Raw genomic sequence first — 17528 nt, forward strand, 5'->3', positions numbered from 1 at the left:
CCTCTAACATAAGATAGTCATACGAAGGATGTTTGTCGTCGAAGAGGTGGAAGAAGCGACACGAGGTGCTTATGGAGGTAAATCCTTCCTTGCCTAGCAATACGAGATAATATAGGACGGGAGGCGCCATTTCTTCCAGACAGCCTGCTCAACGGTTACGGACGATAATGTTAATCAGAGGCCCACCCAGTATATGCCGAATAAGCGAATGTGATTTAGCGGCATCAAATGGCATCACACCTCCCAAAGAACCGCATCTGAGATACCCGAGTAGCCATTCTTCGTGCTTGCTATCCGGATCTTGACCTCCGTCGTATTGCCAACGCCGGCCAGATTGATTGTCTGGGAGAAGGTGTAGTTTGTGCTCGATGGCAGTGACGTCCACACCCCCGAGCCCGGAATCGCCCACTGGACGCGGCTCTCGACTGTTGTCCAAAAAGACCAGCTGATGACGGGTGCTGTAGGAGTTCCAGTGATATTGAATGATCTGAACTCTGGGCCTCGCGGGTCATTCTTTAGGCTTGTCTCAATAACCGCGACAGTTAGCCCATTACCAGCTACAGTGGCGCTCCAGGCATTATCACCAGTCTTGGAGACCGACCCTACTTTAGTGGATGTATCTCCCCAAGTAGCCACCTTGCAAGGAACCAGCGTGCGGGGGTTCAATGACAGGGTGACTTTCTTTTTGCTCGACGCCTCGTTGATCAGTAGGATGAATAACTTCGACCCGTCTGTCGAACGCGCGCTGATGTAGTCTATTTCTGGGTCGGATACATTGAGCAGATGGCGTGGCTGCCACAGCTCCGCGTCCTCGCCAAACACCGTCCCTGTCGCGAACCCATAAGGAACGTGGCTACCGACCTTCGCAGTGATAAAGCCATACGGAAAATTGATCTCTCCGTCGGAAAGAATGTGCGCGCTCGCGAGAAGGTAGTCCGTCACCCACCCGATATGCCACCACCCGTGCCAGGGGTAGGCCGATCCACCGGTATTTCCCTGGTACCAGTAGTAACTAGGAATGCTGCTCGTTGGATCAACGAAAGCGTCGCGGCCCCTGGCAGCCGTGCGGGCGAGGTCGAGGAAGAATCCATCGCCCGTGAGTTCGTAGAACCTGATGAATGCGCCCGCATGGCTGCTCAGATAGATTGGCCCTCGGACGTTTGCTGTGCCTGTGTAGCCGGCATGCTCATAGGTGAGGCCAGTCTGGCTGAGCTGCCAATCCTGGTAGGTAACCCCGCTTCTCGTGTGAGTGTTGTCGTCGACGACAGGATGGTTGAAGACGTGCAAGGTGTAGAACTTGGCTGCTGTTATCGCGGCATCGCGGTACAGTTCGTCTTCTGTCTCTTTGTAGAGGTCAAGAAGAGCCTGAGCTGCGAAGACCGTCGCAAAATCTGGATACAGGTACGAGTCGTCGCACACGCCCAGCCATCGACCAGTCTCCAAGACATTTTCGATGAACCACCGAGCACCGGCCTCCGCACCATCGAGATACTTCGTGTCGTCTAGAACTCTATATGCGGCTAGAAGCCCATACCACGTCGCGCGATTGTCGGTCAGGTGTGGATACTTGTTCTTGGATGTGTTGGATTTGAGGTAGCCGATATCGAATTCACCCCCAGGCTTCTGCCAACTGAGTAGTTTCTCCGCTGCAAGTTTGAACCTCGAGAGCAACAGCTCGTCGTCAGGGTTGAACAAGAGAATGTTTCCCATGTCGGAGAGCGTGTAGAATGTGGTGAAGATGGGCGAGACATAATCCTCGTTGTTATTTCCCAGCCAGATCAACTCGCTGACGAACCCCCCGTTCTTGAAGTACTCTCCCAGGGCGGCGCCATTGAAGACACCTCCGCTGGTGTCCTGTTGTGCCAGTTTGAAGTTGCGCGCGTAAGGCAGTCGCTGCTCCGCTAAGAAAGGATCCCCCGTCAACCGCTGCATTGACCACATGGCGCCGACATCCGACAGTTTCCCGGATTCTGCGCCGAGGGTCAGGTTCTGGTATGACCAGAGATGCCACTTCGATGCGGGGGTTACGATAAAGTCATGGATCCTGTTGAGCCTCTCGCGTAGAGAGACGATGTTCTTCGCGCGTTTGTTGTACTCGGAGATGGGATAGATCTCGTTGTGCACTAGTTTGTTCACCTCATACCAGGTGACATCAGGATCCCCAGAGACGAGGTACAGGAACGTTGCGGACACGCTGCTCTCGCCACCAGTCATCTTCGACTGTGCCTGGCCCAGGACGGGATAATAAGCGGTGGGTGAAAGGGTTCCATTGCGGCTCCGCAGACCGAGGCCAACGTTCCACTGGGCCTGGGCAGATGTATCTGTGGATGGGTTCGGATCTCGTGCCAGTGATGGATCCGGCACGACTGCAAAGTTGTAGTTTGTCTCGTTGTTGGATAGAATGGCCACGAGACTGGTTGTGCTTGCTTCCATGGAGACGTATGGATAGTCCGGGACGCCCTGCACCAGTTTGTACAAGGTTTCCTCGTCGGAGTTGAGTTCGCTCGACGACCAATATCCAGGAACGATCCCCCATCCGAGCTGGTCATCGGGGACAGCAGCTAGCCGCGGACTCGGGATTGAGTACCAGCCGGAAACAGCTGGCTTCCAAGTAACATTGACAGCAACGAGATCCCACGAACGACTGGTGTCAATCCACCATCTCGCAGTAAACGTGCCATTCTCCACAGTATTTGTTGTTGTCACAATGCCGGACGTCTCGTCTGGCTGTGTGACGTTCGCTGGGAGAAACTCGGTATAGTCACCGGCCTGCCCCTTCTTCACCCGGCTAGAGTCCTGCGGTGCAGTTGAATAATTTGCTAGCAGACCATATTGTCCTTGGGGTGCGGAGGCAGACTTCCAGGTTTTATCGTCGTCTTTGGTTTGTAGCTGTGCGAGCCAGCCATCTGCAGTCTCGGACCATGTAACTCGAACATTGCGTCCGGTGATGGAAGGATTGTCGGCGAAGGACAAGCCGAATATGGCCAAAATTGCAAGGAAGAAATTCAAGGATAATATCATTGTCTTTGTGTCTGCTTGAGAAGAGTGTAAACATCTTTCACAATGCAACTTCGTGCACACAACGTTTAATATATAACCTGATATCCAGATGCGGAGGTGAGCGTCCTTCCGCGGTTCCCCACGCATCGTGCAATTCGGGAGTTGCGTGCCCAATGTGTGGAGTATCGCAAGTACTCGCTGGGTTTCTCCAAGTTCGGTCAAGCTCAGGAGTCTGTGTGGGCAGTGGGCGTCATCTACTCCAACCGAAGGATCGGGCGTTCCGTTGCGCTGTCAGTCTCCATCGGCGGTTCCGTCCAGTGCGTTTCTAGGAAGGATCCAGTTTTGAGTGGCTTCATAATTTTCCTGCAGGGGCCAGAATACATTAAAACGAATTATTAAAGACTTTCAACGATAGTCATTCTGTGTGATTCTTGTTTACTTCATACCTCATCCAAGGACACTTCACAACCATGGCGCCCGCACGACTCGCCCACGAGAATGTCTTCATCAACGAGACAGCCGTCGAATCTCGAATCTTTCGTCATGAAACCCTTAATGCCGATGTATGTGTTTGCGGCGGAGGCCTCGCCGGCGTCTGCACGGCCATCACAGCAGCACGAAATGGTGTCTCGGTCATTCTTTTGCAGGACAGGCCAGTTCTAGGAGGAAATGCTTCAAGCGAAGTCCGTCTCTGGATCCTCGGCGCAACGTCGCACATGTTCAATAATAATCGCTATGCGCGCGAGGGTGGGCTTGTCGATGAGATCCTTCTCGAGAACCTGCACCGCAATCCCGAAGGAAACCCGTTGATTCTCGACACCATCCTGCTCGAAAAGGTCGTGGAAGAGAAGAATATCCAGCTCTTCCTGAACACAGCGCTTATCGGCGCCAACAAAACCGGTGATCGCATTTCGGGCGTCACGGCCTTCTCGTCCCAGACCTCGACGATGTTCAACGTGAATGCCACGCAGTATATCGATTGTACCGGAGATGGCGTGCTCTCATTCTTAGCGGGCGCGCCTTTCAGAATGGGTGCTGAGCAGAGCGACGAGTTTGGTGAGCTCTTTGCGCCTTCGTCTGAATATGGACATCTGCTGGGCCACTCGATCTATTTCTACTCCAAGGACGTCGGTCGGCCAGTAAAGTTCGTCGCTCCATCATATGCCCTGCAAAATGTCGAGGACGAGATTCCCCGCTTCAAGAACTTTACGGTCAAGGAAAAGGGGTGCAGTCTGTGGTGGATCGAATATGGGGGGAGATTGGACACAGTGCATGATACAGAGAAAATCAAGTGGGAGCTGTGGAAAGTCGTCTATGGGGTCTGGGACTACCTCAAAAACTCTGGCCGATTTCCCGAGGCTGAGAATCTCACCCTTGAATGGGTTGGCACTATCCCAGGCAAGCGAGAAAGTAGACGATTTGGTAAGTCTGGCTATCCTTTTGCCGGTGCCGCGGCTGACATTCAGCACAGTTGGTCCGTACATGTTGCGGCAACAGGACATCATCGAGCAAAGATTCCACCCTGATGCAGTCTCATATGGTGGCTGGTCGCTCGATCTGCATCCTGCCGAGGGTGTCTACTCAGAGGTTGATGGCTGTACCCAGTGGCACTCGAAAGGTCTGCATATGCCATTCACTCCATGGACATGAAGGCTCACATGTATTAGGCGTGTATCAAATTCCTTTATCCACGATGATATGCACCCAAGTCCCCAATCTACTCTACGGAGGAAGGATTATCTCCGCCACTCATGTTGCGTTCGCTTCCACACGAGTCATGGCAACGTGCGGGAACAACGGAAATGCGCTGGGAATGGCGGCGGCTCTCTGCAAGAAACTGCAAGTCGACCCGATCCAACTCCTGGAGAAGAAGAACATGACGATGCTGCAGCTGGAACTGATGAGATTCGGCCAGTTCATCCCGGGCTACAAGCTGGACGACCCACTTGACCTGGTTCGACAGGCAACGTCAGTCAAAGCAAGCTCTACGCTTGAGCTGTCGGAACTACCAGCAGATGGTCCTCCGAAGGTCCTGACCAGAAGTCTGGCACAGATGATTCCTCTCCCAGCTGGAAGTGTGCCTAACTTCACCGTCACTGTGCAGGCTGTCGAGGATACCACAGTCGTTGTCCAGCTGCGAGGATCTATGAAGGCGTACAACTACACGCCCGAGGTTATCCTCGCCGAGAGACAGTACCAGGTTACGGCTGGAGAAAGCACGGAGATCACCATCGACCTGACCGACGTCTCGAACCCACACGCACAATATGTCTTTCTGTGTTTCATGGAGAACGAGTCCGTCGCCATTTGCACCTCGCGGACGCGAGTATCAGGCCTTATGACAGTCGAGCATGAGTGTACTCAGTCCCCACCATCTGGTGTGGGCGTGGACACATTCGAGCGTTGGACGCCCGTGCGTCGGCCGATGGGCCACAACCTCGCAGTAGGCGTTGATCCACCAATTCGTGCTTGGGACGTGGAAAACATACGGAACGGCGTGGCAAGGCCGACAAAGCGGGCGAACTGCTGGGTTCCTGCCGATATCTCTACGCGCCGCATGCTCACCCTACATTGGGACAAGCCAGTCCAAGTATCTCGGCTAGTTATCCACTTTGATACCGACTATGACCATGCCCTCGAGTCTGTTCTGCGAGGTCATCCGGAGCGTCAAATTCCGTTCTGCGTTAAGAGCTGGCGGGTACTTGACCTTTCGAAAGACGGTGAAGAAATTCAGCTTTTCCACGACGATGACAACCACCTGTCTCGACAGGATGTATCCTTCGAGACAGTGCAGGCAACAGCACTTGGGGTTGAGATACTCGAGGTACATGGCGACCCGAAGGACACTTTGGGTGGGATTTTCGAGATCCGGGCGTACGAATAACTCACTCGTGAAAATAATCCTAGTGTTCAAGTTGTAGCTATTATCTTTCTGTAACATACACTTTCGCTCGGCTCACGGACCATTGTTTGATCTGGAACTCCAGCGCCTTGCTCCCACAGAATAGTACAGTATCCCTTTTGGCGTCACCGTTGGGGAACATATCCTGCTCCGACATGCGCCTACAATGAAATTTCACCGTAGAGCTGGTCATTGACTGCAACTTGTCTTCCCAGAAACGCATTGTATTACCTGCGATTAATCCATCGTCCTCTTGCCCTGCCGTTACAAACACCGTAGTTATCCACACTTGGGTGTCAATGAGCCCGTTCTCAAGGACGTATTCCACAAGCCTGAAGTCGTCTCCACGAATGCTCCATAACAGTCTGTTCTGGAACGGGTATACCTTCTTGCTGCTAATCGACAGTGGTACCTTCTTGTCTGAAGATGTAACAGACAAGAAACACCCTGCGCCCGTCCCTCCCGCGACGGCAATGGTGTTGCCCAAGGACGAAGACAAACCGAATAGGGTAGGCGAAAAGCCTCCACCAACATCCAGGACCTCTGCCCGAAGCCCGTTTATGCGAGGGAGACCAAGAAGGGAGGCGACGCGTCCGTTGCGCGACAGGATAGAGATGCTCTGCTCGGCGGTGCCGTCATCGTGCTTCGTTGTGATCACACGGCAGGGGGTAAAGCATAACCGCCGCTGTTCGTCCGTTAGACTGCGGGCACCAGCTGTGGGATCTAAATCCTTTGGAAATTCGAGGGATATGTGCTGAGTTGGACGGAGCTGAACGTGGTCTGTTGGGTTGACAGGCTGAAATGTGTGGAGCGCTATACCCTGCGTAAGCCGACGGGAGGAAACAAGTTTAAGCGTGGGTGGCATGATTGAATGGACAAAAGAGGTACAGCTTGTGGTTAGAGTACTCGGTGTGGCCCTGTTCATGTCTCTGGGAAAGGTCTGGAAGTCATCCCAACGATATTGTACCCAACGGAACCGCCGACCTCGTCTTCGGCGGTCCCGTCTCAGGATTCCTCGCAGGGTGCTTGCATGCATCCGATAGGATATCGATCAAAATTGCGGCCCACATGGCTTCTCCACCCCCACAGTGTGACCCCGCGAGCAGAATCAATCCGTCTCCTGATTCCTGGCCAGGAATCTATATATACGCGGCGCTGAACCTCCTTTAGGTGATGCTCGGTCAACCCTCATCCTCAAGCAATAATGGAGGCTGAAACTCACGCTTCGCCGGCTTCCAAGCCCAAGACCGTGCTCACAGGCCGGGTTCTCTGGTGTATTTCCGTTAGTCAGTCTCTCTCCGCAGTCCTGTTTCTGAACCCGGCAGCTAGCTGACCTATCTGCAGTCTCCATGGGAGCAATCTTCTGGGTGTGTATCTCTCCGTACGAGGGATGCCCACACAGTCTAACAGGACCAACGTAGGGATACGACATCGGCGTCATCAGCACAATCCTCGTCGCTCCCGGTTTCAAGGCTGCACTCAACAACCCCAGCGCATCAGAGACCGGTACCATTACTGCAATCTTCTACCTAGGCCAGTTCGTCGGCTATGGCTTCCTAGCTGGCCCCGTCAACAATCGTCTCGGCCGTCGCTGGGCCGGTGCTGTCGGTGTCGTCATCCTCTGCATCGGCGCAGCTCTTCAGGCCGGAGCCATCCATCTGGCGATGATGATCGTCGGACGTATTATTGCTGGTCTCGGAACGGGAATAGTTTCCTGCTCTGTACCCCTCTACCTCAGTGAAATCTCGCCGGCTCACGTACGAGGCGCGTTCGTGGCGACGAACCAGCTCGGGATTGTCTTCGGTATCTCCATGGCCTTCTGGATTGGTTATGGGTTCTCATTCTGGGATACTGGCTCCGGAGTAGACCTTCAGTGGCGGCTCTCTGTCATCATGCAGTTCATCCCCGCGGTTATATTTCTTATCGGCGTACCTACTCTACCAGAGAGGTCAGTATCTCTTCGCGAATTCTCAATGATATTGTCAGCTCCATGTTGTTAACCAATGTCAGTCCTCGCTGGCTCGTCTCCCAAGATCGAATGGAAGACGCTGTCAAGGCACTCACAAAGCTCCGAGGAAAGGACCACCCTGATGCTATTCAAGCCGAACTCGACGAGATCCACGCAAACATCATGTGGCATAAGCAATACTCGGTCACCTCGACAAAGGTCTTCTTCACTGACAAGGCCCTTTGGGCACGTCTCTGGCGCGCCTGGGCGATATCCTTCTTGCAGCAGATGAGCGGTGCGGGTGGGATACGCTATTATCTTCCGACAAACTTCCGAGCTGCAGGGACGTCTGAAACTTTGAGTCTTCTGGCTTCCGGGCTTGATGGAACTGTTCAGGTTGGATGTACCGCAGTCGGTATCTTTCTCATTGATCGGATTGGGCGGCGACATGCGTTGGGCGGCGGGGCCATTATTATGGCGTGGTGCCTATTGGTGAGTTTTCCTATCCTGAAGTACCGACTTTGATGCAACTGGCCATCTAATGAAAACCTGTTATGTCTTAGATCAATGGAGCGCTTCAGCTTGCATACCCGAATCAGTCGAATGCCTCCGCAAATTACTGCAACATCTTCTTTATCTTCTTCTTCACCGTTGGATGTAAGTAGAATATCCTTTTTGCTGTCGTCTCAACTTCTAACATCGTTATAGACAGCATTGGTTTTGGCCCCTGTGCATGGATTTATTCATCCGAGGTATGCTACCCGCTATATAATCCAACCTTCGGTACATACTCACCTGATTCATCCAGATCTTCCCCGCGCACGTCCGCTCCAAAGGCCTCGGAATCTCCGTAACAGGTCAATCCATCGGCAGCATAATCGTCGGCCAGGTGTGGCCCGTCGCCGTCGATCGAATCGGGCCCAGAACGTACTTTATCTTCATGGCCTTCAACATCTTCGCGGCTATCCTGGTCTACTCTACCTTCCCGGAGACGAAGAAGAAGACGCTCGAGGAGCTGGATTCGCAGTTTGGCAGTTGTAGCCTGCATTTCCCTGAAGGTGGTGCAACCAAGGAGGCTGAGCATGGAGGTAGAGAGCATGTTGAGCTCGTCGGGGAGAATAAGCGGCACTAGGTCGGCAATCTTATTGTCCTCAGAACTATGACGCGCCCCGCTCCTGTCTGATGCGCAAGTTTCAGATTTGGGATGCTGAGTGGGAGGTGTTGGTTTGGCTGGGAATTGGCGCCGAGCTCGAGTTTAGAAAGAACAATCACCGCTCAATTATCCTTAATATATCTCACAATTCATTTGGGCCGAGTAATAGATCCTAGCCAGTCCTTTACCTCTTTTTTTCTGCTTGCAGATAGCCCGGTGCCCATCCATTCGACCGCTCCTCCACCTCCTCGCGCTTCTTGTTCAGCGGGTCGTCCGTCTCTTGACTGTAAGAATACACGATGTCGGACAGTGGCAAGGCCATGTCCATTGTGCTGCACTATTAGCCTCAACCGTCCGTTGCTACGCCTTCATTATTCGTGGACTCGACTTACCCATCCGGATACGGAAGCCAGACTCTGAGTGCGTTGCAGCGTCGGCATGGCACCCATCGTAGTCCGAGCTATCGGTGTCTGCCAGTATAAAGAGCACGCTTCTCATCATATACGACGAGTGTGTCACTCTCTACACGAATGCGTTCTCCTTCCAGGCTGTCATTACGAGGGCCGTGACGCCGCGTACTTGGGCGATACGGCAGCACTCGGACAGGCGCTTATTATATATTATCAAAAGGCATGATGGCTTCCCCAAGCGGGAGATATATCCTTGATGCGATCGGTGCTGCAATAAACCTACTCAAAGTATAGGAGCGTTAGCATACTAATTGAGCAATATATATAGACTACGCCGCCGTCCTTCTGCACAAAGCAGACTCCGCTGACGCATTCAAATCCCCGGATCAGCACCGTCAGGTGACGACAATCGCCTAACAGTTCGTCTCCTGTCTTGAGAAGGCCGCATCAACACATATTTGTCATTGGTACAGCCAGATACAAAAAAAAAGAACGGCCCGAGCCGCGGATCGAACGCGGGACCTCTCGCATACAATATGCTAAGGGTGAACCCCTGGAGTTGTGGTTAGGAATTGAAATGGACGGATGTTGTTGGTGGGTGAGGCGTACTAAGCGAGAATCATACTGTGGATTTGTTAGTCGACTAGTCCGTTTTGGGTGTTTGGACGCGTTCTCTTACCCACTAGACCACCCGGGCTGTGTATGGAGCACTTCCCTCATACCATGAACTGATATTCTGTTAGAGTCGTGTAGTTGACAGTCCAGGGTGCAGTTATCTGCAATCAAGGCCAAGCATGATTATTCTTTTTTTTTTCCATAACCAAGGATAATATATGAACGTCTCAATTGGAAAATAGCCGCGCCTGGTAGAAACGTCAAATTTTCCCCACAGAATACCCGACCGGGTTTTATGGATCGACGAAACCCGGCGGCTTACGATGGAGGGTTCTATGAACTCTCCCAAGGGAAAGATCTGGCTTATTTCCGAACCCATTTTGGTTCATACTCTCCTTCAGAATCTGTACTAGTCATCCCTTACTCCACGTAAGCTCTACCTAAACTCCCTTTGTTCCTATCCGTCTAGTGGTGTATTGGGTGCTGTAGGGACCTTGTTTCAATTTTGGTGCAGAGCAAAGAGAGTCAATGTAGTCAAAATGAATAAATGCTTCAACATAAGTCGATGTGCCTGATTAGGCAATCCGTAGCTATAGCAGTGCTATGTGGTGTATACGAGGATCGGCTAGTAAACATATCTAAACGCCGGATTCTTGAGGTCGGTCAGATCTCTCAGCCCATCGTCTCCCTCACCGGTCTCCTCGAGCCCGTCTGCCCCCAGCCTGTCTCTCTTCACATTCTCCCTACGCAAATAGACCAATAAGGTAATGCAATCTACGACCACCACCACGAGACAGATTAGTATTGCTTGCAGCCCACTCTGTAAAAAGGGACTTTGTTAGCTCTATTCCGCAATGAACTGCACGAAAGAAATTAGGAAAGCCATACCTGATATCTTGGGGCCTCGCTTTCAAAGAAAAGCTGCGGCCCAATAACATTCCCGACGCAGTACATGACAAAGAAGATGGCATTCACGGTGGACCGCTTGGTAAAACCCCCAACATTCGAACTTATCATGGCCATTAATACGGGCAGTGCGGCGGAGTAGGCCCCCATGAGGATTAGGCCGATGTAGCGAGAGGCGGTTGCCGATGTTGAGTACACAAGGGCGCTGCCCACCACACTATCAATCGGCGGCCCGGGTTAGTAGGCAATATATAAATGTGCGTGTGTTGTGTGTGAGCGTATATATGAGCGTACCTTAGGATGGTCATTACGATCGAGACGATAAGGCGACTGTTGCGAACCTTCGAAGCTATCAGGGCTCTGCCAGCATAATTGTTATTGGTGAGAAAAGAACAACAAGAGGAGGAGAGAGACGGACGATGACAGCACAAGCAGGAAGACGACGAATCCACCCGGGATACCCAGCAGAAGTGTATGGAATGTACTGTATCCGAAGCCCTTGAGGATGAGACCCGAGAACTATATGTGTCTCTATTCAGCACTTATTCCTTCGAAGACTGATGCGATACATTTCACTTACCGTAGTAAACCCGCCATTCGGGATATTAGCGGCCAGGATGTATACCGCGAGTAGATATGTCTTCGGATCGACGAAAGCCTCAATGATCTGGTCGCGGTTGATCTGGTTTGATTTGAAGCCCGCTTTATTCGAGGCCAGTCGGTGGAGTGCAATTCCGCGCTCTTCTTCTGTAAGGAACGTGGCATTGGTGGGAGAATCCGGGAGCCGGAACAGCATGAGAATGCCCCATAGAAAGGTGACCAGGCCAAAGATGATAAAAAGCCACTTATGTGAATCGTTATTGATATCCTTTCGGAGCAGAATCAGGGAAGTGCATACCTGCCACGGCTTTATACCGCTATCAATCTGCCAAATTCCAACAGCAATCAAGTTGCCGAAAATTAACGAGAGCGAGTTTCCACAGAACCAGATACCGTGGCGCAGCGGTTGCTCCGAGGATCGATACCACAGTGAGGTAATCAGACTGAAGCCTGGAGAGATGCTGGCCTCCGTAACACCCAGGAAGAACCGGGTGATCATGATCCCGGTGAAGTTTGTTGTTGCGGCGTGGCAGGCGAGGACGACGGACCAGATGATACTGTGCGGATATTAGGGGGTGGTTTTGAGCGATGATAGGGGGACTGAGACATACAAGTTCATGGCGAGGTATTTCCCTAGGGGAAATTTGACGAGTAACATGGAGGCGATCGGGCTAAAGAAGAGGTAACCAAAGTAGAAGATGCTGGAAGACCAGCTGTACTGTGATCCCACAAGACCGAGGTCTTCCCTGAGGCCCATGAGAGAGGTGTAGTTCAGCGCCTGCTTGTCGAGAAAGGCCATCATATACGCGAAGAGCATGATTGGAAGTAGCCTGGTCTGTTAGCAGTTCCCTCGGGTAATCTGATAATAGGCATGCACATACATCAAGTCGACCTTGCGAATGAGCTTTTTTTCAGCATCTGCAGAGAAGGGAGCCTGCGACTGAAGCTCTTCCAAGGCTCCTTTCTCGCAGGTGGACTGCTCGCGCTCAGCAAACTTCTCGTTTAGATCTGCCATGTTGAAATTGAGATTGAGGATTGTGTAGTGGAGGGTTACGATCTGTTGCTTCGTAGACCTATATATACAACTTTTGATATCAGTGACCTCCCAGGATCCAGTCCACATTGAATCTAGATTGGCTTCCCCGCACAAGATATCGGCTCACCAGCGATAGTTAAACAGAGATAAGGGAAATCTACAATTGGCTGCGTCGGCAACGCTAAGGCCTTGGCAATGCGAATAGGCTGTCTTTCCCCAGGTTTCAACGGCGTTGGCGATAGCGGCAGTGTTTATCTCTCGAGTTGGAGGGCAGGAAGCGTAAGAATCTCGACCTCGGTCGGCTATATTCCTTTCGCTCATGTGGTTTCTCGCACTAGTCGGATGGTAAGGTGAAGATCTAGCGATGTTGGACCGCAAGGTGAATGGAGGACAATCAAAGAGGCTCGCTTAAAAATGTGTAGTTATACTATCAATTGTTCTTATTAGAGTGAGAAGGGTTCTATGAATCCTTTGAGAAGTCTGCCTTCACAGTCTCGGCGAATTTATCGTCATCCAACACCTGACAAGCCACAACCGCCATTGCTGCTGCGCAGTCAATAGCCCGCTTATACGACTCGAGCGATCCGGCACCCGCAGTGAACTGGGGCGTGTGGTTGACACCATCTGTCTGGATAGTGAAGATGCCATGGAAGCCTGGCACGGCATAGGATACATTTCCTAAGTAGTATTAGACACATTGACAACCAAATTACCCATGACTCGTACGTACCCATGTCAGTCGATCCTCCACCAGTCTTCTCCTGTGCAGGGACGCTGAAGACGGCTTGATGTCCCATGGAGCGCAACGCCGAGACATAGCTCTGGCATATCGGCGTGTTTGTCTTCAAATCTGCGTAGGACGGTCCCCTGACGCCAAGTCAGCATTGCGAGTCATAGCGAATTAGGACGAGATGTACCATTCAAAATCCACTTTGCATCCGGTGGCCGTCGCTGCACTTTCAAAACACTTGATAACCTTTTCCGTGAGAGGCTTTAGGGTCTTGATAGTCGGTGATCGGATGTAGTAATCCACAGTGGCAGAGGCAGGGATGACATTAGGTCGATCTCCACCATTTAGGATGACACCGTGAACCTTCTGTGATGGGAGCATCTGCTGGCGGAGAAGTGAGATGTTGACATAAGCAGCAACCACTGCGTCGAGCGCATTGATCCCCTCCCATGGCGCGGCTGCAGCATGTGCCGGCTTGCCAGTGAATGTCACCTTGACCTTGTCATTGGCAAGGAAACCACCGGTTGGTGCAGTCGCAATACTCAGCAGTTTCGGATGGTCTGGGGCCATTGGCATGGGATGGACCATAAGGCATGCATCCACGTCTTTGTAGGCGCCGGCATCAAGGAGACGGACCTTGCCACCGCCAGATTCCTCTGCGGGCGTTCCGAGCAGGCGGACAGTAAAGCTTGTATCCTTGGAGACAGCTCGCATGGCTTCGCATGTCGAGATAAATGATGCAATGGAACTTGTAGCAATGAGATTGTGGCCACATGCATGCCCCATTCCTGGGAGCGCATCATACTCGGCGTTGAACGCAACGATTCGCCCGTCGCCAGTGCCGTGCTTGAACTCGATTTCAAATGCAGTCTCGAGTCCATAGGCCTGTCTCCTAACGACATAGCCCTGATCTTTCAACTTGTCAAAGAGGTCACATATGTTTCTATGAGCCTCGAACTCTTCATAGGCCAACTCGGGATTGGACCATATCTTCGGTGGTTAGATAAGAAGCTGCGGTGGGTAAGCCGAACTCACTTTCTGATTGATGTCCTGCAACCGAGCATCATGACGCTGGAGGCTGGCTTGGACCTCGTCAATGAACCGTAATTGGGAGCCTTCGAGCTGCATCTTGTCCTTATCGTGATAAATGGAAATTGGAGCAACAAGACGATCGCAGGTTGCTACTCTCGGGTTAAATAGGATCCTGCTCAGTCATATCCACATTTTCTTCATACGGAGCAGTCGGCAACATCGCCAAAGCAACAGGCGTGTATATTACGATAAGCCAGATGGCTTATTAGGCGAGACCGATTGATACATTCGATTTTTGCCGATGCAGCCAATCAGGAGTGAGCCATCGGCAATCAATGAGCTCTGCCCCAGAAGTGGGCCCAGAAAAGTTGGAGACACGCGGCAGCTGCTGCGTATCTCCGCCTCTTCTGATCCCCCTCATCCTTTCTAGGCTCGCAGGGTTTCTCAATTTACCCATTTGCAAGCACAAGGTGGCATGAATGAACAACGCACACCAGGGTGCTGTCCGGGGAAGGCGATCGAGCAGCCAAGGACAGCGCGTTCAAGAACAGGTAGGACCACCTCCTCAGTGGAGAAACATCACGGAATAACGATCGGTCCCCAGGGTGTCGCACGTGTCGGATCCGCAAGGTCAAGTGCGACGAGGAACGGCTCCGCATTGATGGTCAGCATGAACCACAGTGCCGGCGCTGTTCCGCTGCTCGCATCTTGTGCGAGTGGCAGGGTGGACCGATTCCCCGCAAGAAGACATCCAAGAAAGGCTCAAGCACGATGAGTCAGGAAGGAAGGGAGTGTCAGACGCTTGTTGTGCGGGCACAGACTTCCCTCCCAGCTCCGCAGCCTCCGCAATCCATCTCCAACCCGGCAAACACCCTGCAGGCCGCTAACTCTCTTTCGCTATCCACATTCGATCGGCTCTGCTTAGACTACCTGGAAAGCTCCGCTCTAGTAATCGTGCTCGGCAAGCACTGGCCCTGGTCGACGATCTGCTACGCATACCACCGGATCGCTGTAAGGGAGCCAATGCTGATGAGCGCTATTCTAGCGAGCACGGCAAGTGAAATCTACCAGTCCAGACACCACGGTCAGGGCACACCCTCAGGTATCCCTGGCCAAAGCGAACCCGCCGAGATTGACGCCAGAGTGCACTATGGCCGGGCACTATCTGGCCTTCGCGAAGCCCTGACGAAGGAGTCCAAGACACCTGAACAAGTCGAGGCTATTTTCATCACACTTTGGTTATTGCTTGACTACGAAAACCGCTTTGGGGGTGGTGCTGCAGCCATCAACATTCATATCCGCGGCATCCAAGGGCTGCTGTTCGACCATGTCGTCCCTTCTTTGAAATGTCCACAGCGGTCACTGCCCGCAGCGATCGAGCAGCAAGACGAGGCCATACCGCCCTACCCATCCTCTACAGCTGTGACAGGCATTCCAGAAGCAAGCGACTGTGGCACCAAATACGACGTGTACGATGGACAGCTCCGCCGGACGGCTGTCCCCCTCTTCCTTCTGTGGACACTCTATTTTTACACGCCCGGAGCTGTATTGAACGCGACTCAATCGTCGAGCATAGATGATACGCTTTTGCGCTCGTTCCTCCTCGCAAATAGAGACCGTGGCGATCTGACCCTGGCGGATCTCTACAGGATCAGTCGGCAGTCGCCAGCGCGATTCTGGGGAGATAGCTATCCAGCAACCGCCAAGCTAGATGACCTCGAGAATCTTCCTGGTCTCAAGCTATATCATAGAAGCCATGTGACTCAGTTCAAGATAACTGAGCTCTTCAGGCGCGGTTCTTCCGGGCTCGCTGGGGAGGATTCCTACGCACGAATACTTAACGAAATCATCGGTATATCAGAGGTAATGTTCCTTCTTGCGACACGGCCAGCTCAAAAAAATGCAGATGAAACTAACTGCCATAGGAATACGACGTTGTGCTCTCTTCCGCAAAGGCAGCTCAATCCTGCGACATTGACAGCTCCGGGCGCCGCGTAATGGAAACGATATACTGGGCATCGATCACCTTTTATGGCACAATCGTCTACTTTTACCTCTGCACAAAGCAGCTAGCACAGAAACACTGCACACAAAACCAGCGGCAAACATCACGACTAATCCCTCTCGAGACCGCCGTATCGCACGTGCTCGAACTATCGCTGAGGCTCTACCGCAGCAGACCGCGCCTGATGCTCCGTATACCGTGGCAGCTGTTTATTGCAGGCATCGCATCGTCAGACACGATATATCAGGACTGGGTTTCTATTCGGTTAAGAGAGCTTGGTCGGTACGGAAGGAATTTTACGCGGCTGAGTGATCGATACGATGAGATTATACGTGGCGGCGATCCCTTTGCATCTGTACGAGGTTTAGGAGTGTTGGAGGCTGGCTAGTGGGGATACTGCTTTATGAAATTCCCTTTCCTCATGGGATATGGAGTAAAGGGGGCGTTGTCGGAATCTAAATTGTCCAAGATATATCGTCTCATGTCACCGAACCTGACCTAGAAGTCCATGGGGATTTAACTGCTTAGTTCTCTTTAGAGGTAATACCTCGCTTGGGATTCATGGACTAATTAATTCAGCAGATATGACTAAATGGAAGCAGTTTATTGTATGCCGCGATTCAATGACATAATAGAGCACAGTCACGTCATCACCTTGTTGCGTCTGGACCAAAAGACAGCGAACCGCCACATCCTTTTCGTCAACCAGAGACTATCTTGGGTAACCCTCTTGAGATTCTAATCGCACTTGAATCGTCGCTCATACACTGGGTGAGGGAGTTGAAGCTTGTTCGTTTCCCACGTTGATGGGATTGGTAGACCACTTTCCAGCGTGTCATCTCGATGAGATCAAAGGGAGGCTCGTGATAAAACGATCAGACACCGGGCGAGTCATTTCCGCGAAAAGGCTCTGGAGATGACGCCAGCCATCCTGCATTCAGAGAGCCTTGTGTCCGCTGCCAGTCGCATATTTCTTCTCTCAACCTACTCAGCTCGTCCATTCCTAGAAGAGGCATGGCTGTTCACCGAACTTCGGGCCAACCCCCCTCCCCTGATCGATCAGACGAATCGACCGCTGGTCCCTCCAACCATGTTGCAGAAATGGCTGCCCCACTGTTGATGCAATACGTTTTGGCCCTCGGTTTCTTTATCGAGATGTGCCCATGGGTCCTGCATAATCCTTGGCCAGCA

The 17528-nt window shown here is 52.2% G+C and overlaps 7 protein-coding genes across 7 annotated transcripts; 3 read left to right on the forward strand and 4 right to left on the reverse strand.

Moving 5' to 3' along the window:
• Positions 1-234: 234 nt before the first annotated feature.
• Positions 235-3021, reverse strand: BJX68DRAFT_272800 (uncharacterized protein; the record flags this gene model as incomplete). Its single annotated transcript, XM_071047280.1, has 1 exon — positions 235-3021. One exon carries the CDS (start codon positions 3019-3021, stop codon positions 235-237), a length of 2787 nt encoding a protein of 928 aa, XP_070892838.1.
• A 449-nt stretch (positions 3022-3470) lies between these two features.
• BJX68DRAFT_272801 (FAD-dependent oxidoreductase) lies at positions 3471-5884 on the forward strand (the record flags this gene model as incomplete). Its single annotated transcript, XM_071047281.1, has 3 exons — positions 3471-4422; positions 4472-4618; positions 4668-5884. The coding sequence occupies 3 exons, from the start codon at positions 3471-3473 to the stop codon at positions 5882-5884; spliced, it is 2316 nt and encodes a 771-aa protein (XP_070892839.1).
• Positions 5885-5924: 40 nt separating this feature from the next.
• BJX68DRAFT_272802 (uncharacterized protein) lies at positions 5925-6767 on the reverse strand (the record flags this gene model as incomplete). Its single annotated transcript, XM_071047282.1, has 1 exon — positions 5925-6767. The coding sequence occupies one exon, from the start codon at positions 6765-6767 to the stop codon at positions 5925-5927; it is 843 nt and encodes a 280-aa protein (XP_070892840.1).
• A 339-nt stretch (positions 6768-7106) lies between these two features.
• BJX68DRAFT_272803 (sugar porter family MFS transporter) lies at positions 7107-8982 on the forward strand (the record flags this gene model as incomplete). Its single annotated transcript, XM_071047283.1, has 7 exons — positions 7107-7188; positions 7247-7269; positions 7324-7850; positions 7913-8342; positions 8414-8507; positions 8559-8602; positions 8659-8982. 7 exons carry the CDS (start codon positions 7107-7109, stop codon positions 8980-8982), a joined length of 1524 nt encoding a protein of 507 aa, XP_070892841.1.
• A 1671-nt stretch (positions 8983-10653) lies between these two features.
• Positions 10654-12549, reverse strand: BJX68DRAFT_259389 (major facilitator superfamily domain-containing protein; the record flags this gene model as incomplete). The annotated part of the gene is made up of 8 exons (XM_071043686.1): positions 10654-10848; positions 10917-11151; positions 11229-11294; positions 11353-11453; positions 11515-11778; positions 11833-12091; positions 12146-12364; positions 12416-12549. The coding sequence occupies 8 exons, from the start codon at positions 12547-12549 to the stop codon at positions 10654-10656; spliced, it is 1473 nt and encodes a 490-aa protein (XP_070892842.1).
• Positions 12550-13030: 481 nt separating this feature from the next.
• Positions 13031-14428, reverse strand: BJX68DRAFT_259390 (M20 family metallopeptidase; the record flags this gene model as incomplete). Its single annotated transcript, XM_071043687.1, has 4 exons — positions 13031-13248; positions 13301-13437; positions 13488-14290; positions 14336-14428. 4 exons carry the CDS (start codon positions 14426-14428, stop codon positions 13031-13033), a joined length of 1251 nt encoding a protein of 416 aa, XP_070892843.1.
• A 341-nt stretch (positions 14429-14769) lies between these two features.
• On the forward strand, positions 14770-16936 carry BJX68DRAFT_215508 (uncharacterized protein). The gene is made up of 3 exons (XM_071037803.1): positions 14770-14883; positions 14937-16195; positions 16258-16936. The coding sequence occupies exons 1-3, from the start codon at positions 14808-14810 to the stop codon at positions 16723-16725; spliced, it is 1803 nt and encodes a 600-aa protein (XP_070892844.1). The 5' UTR covers positions 14770-14807; the 3' UTR covers positions 16726-16936.
• Positions 16937-17528: the final 592 nt, after the last annotated feature.

This window comes from Aspergillus pseudodeflectus (genome assembly GCF_044049435.1).
Source record: "Aspergillus pseudodeflectus strain CBS 756.74 chromosome Unknown BJX68scaffold_89, whole genome shotgun sequence".
In the NCBI taxonomy this organism is placed as follows: domain Eukaryota; kingdom Fungi; phylum Ascomycota; class Eurotiomycetes; order Eurotiales; family Aspergillaceae; genus Aspergillus; species Aspergillus pseudodeflectus.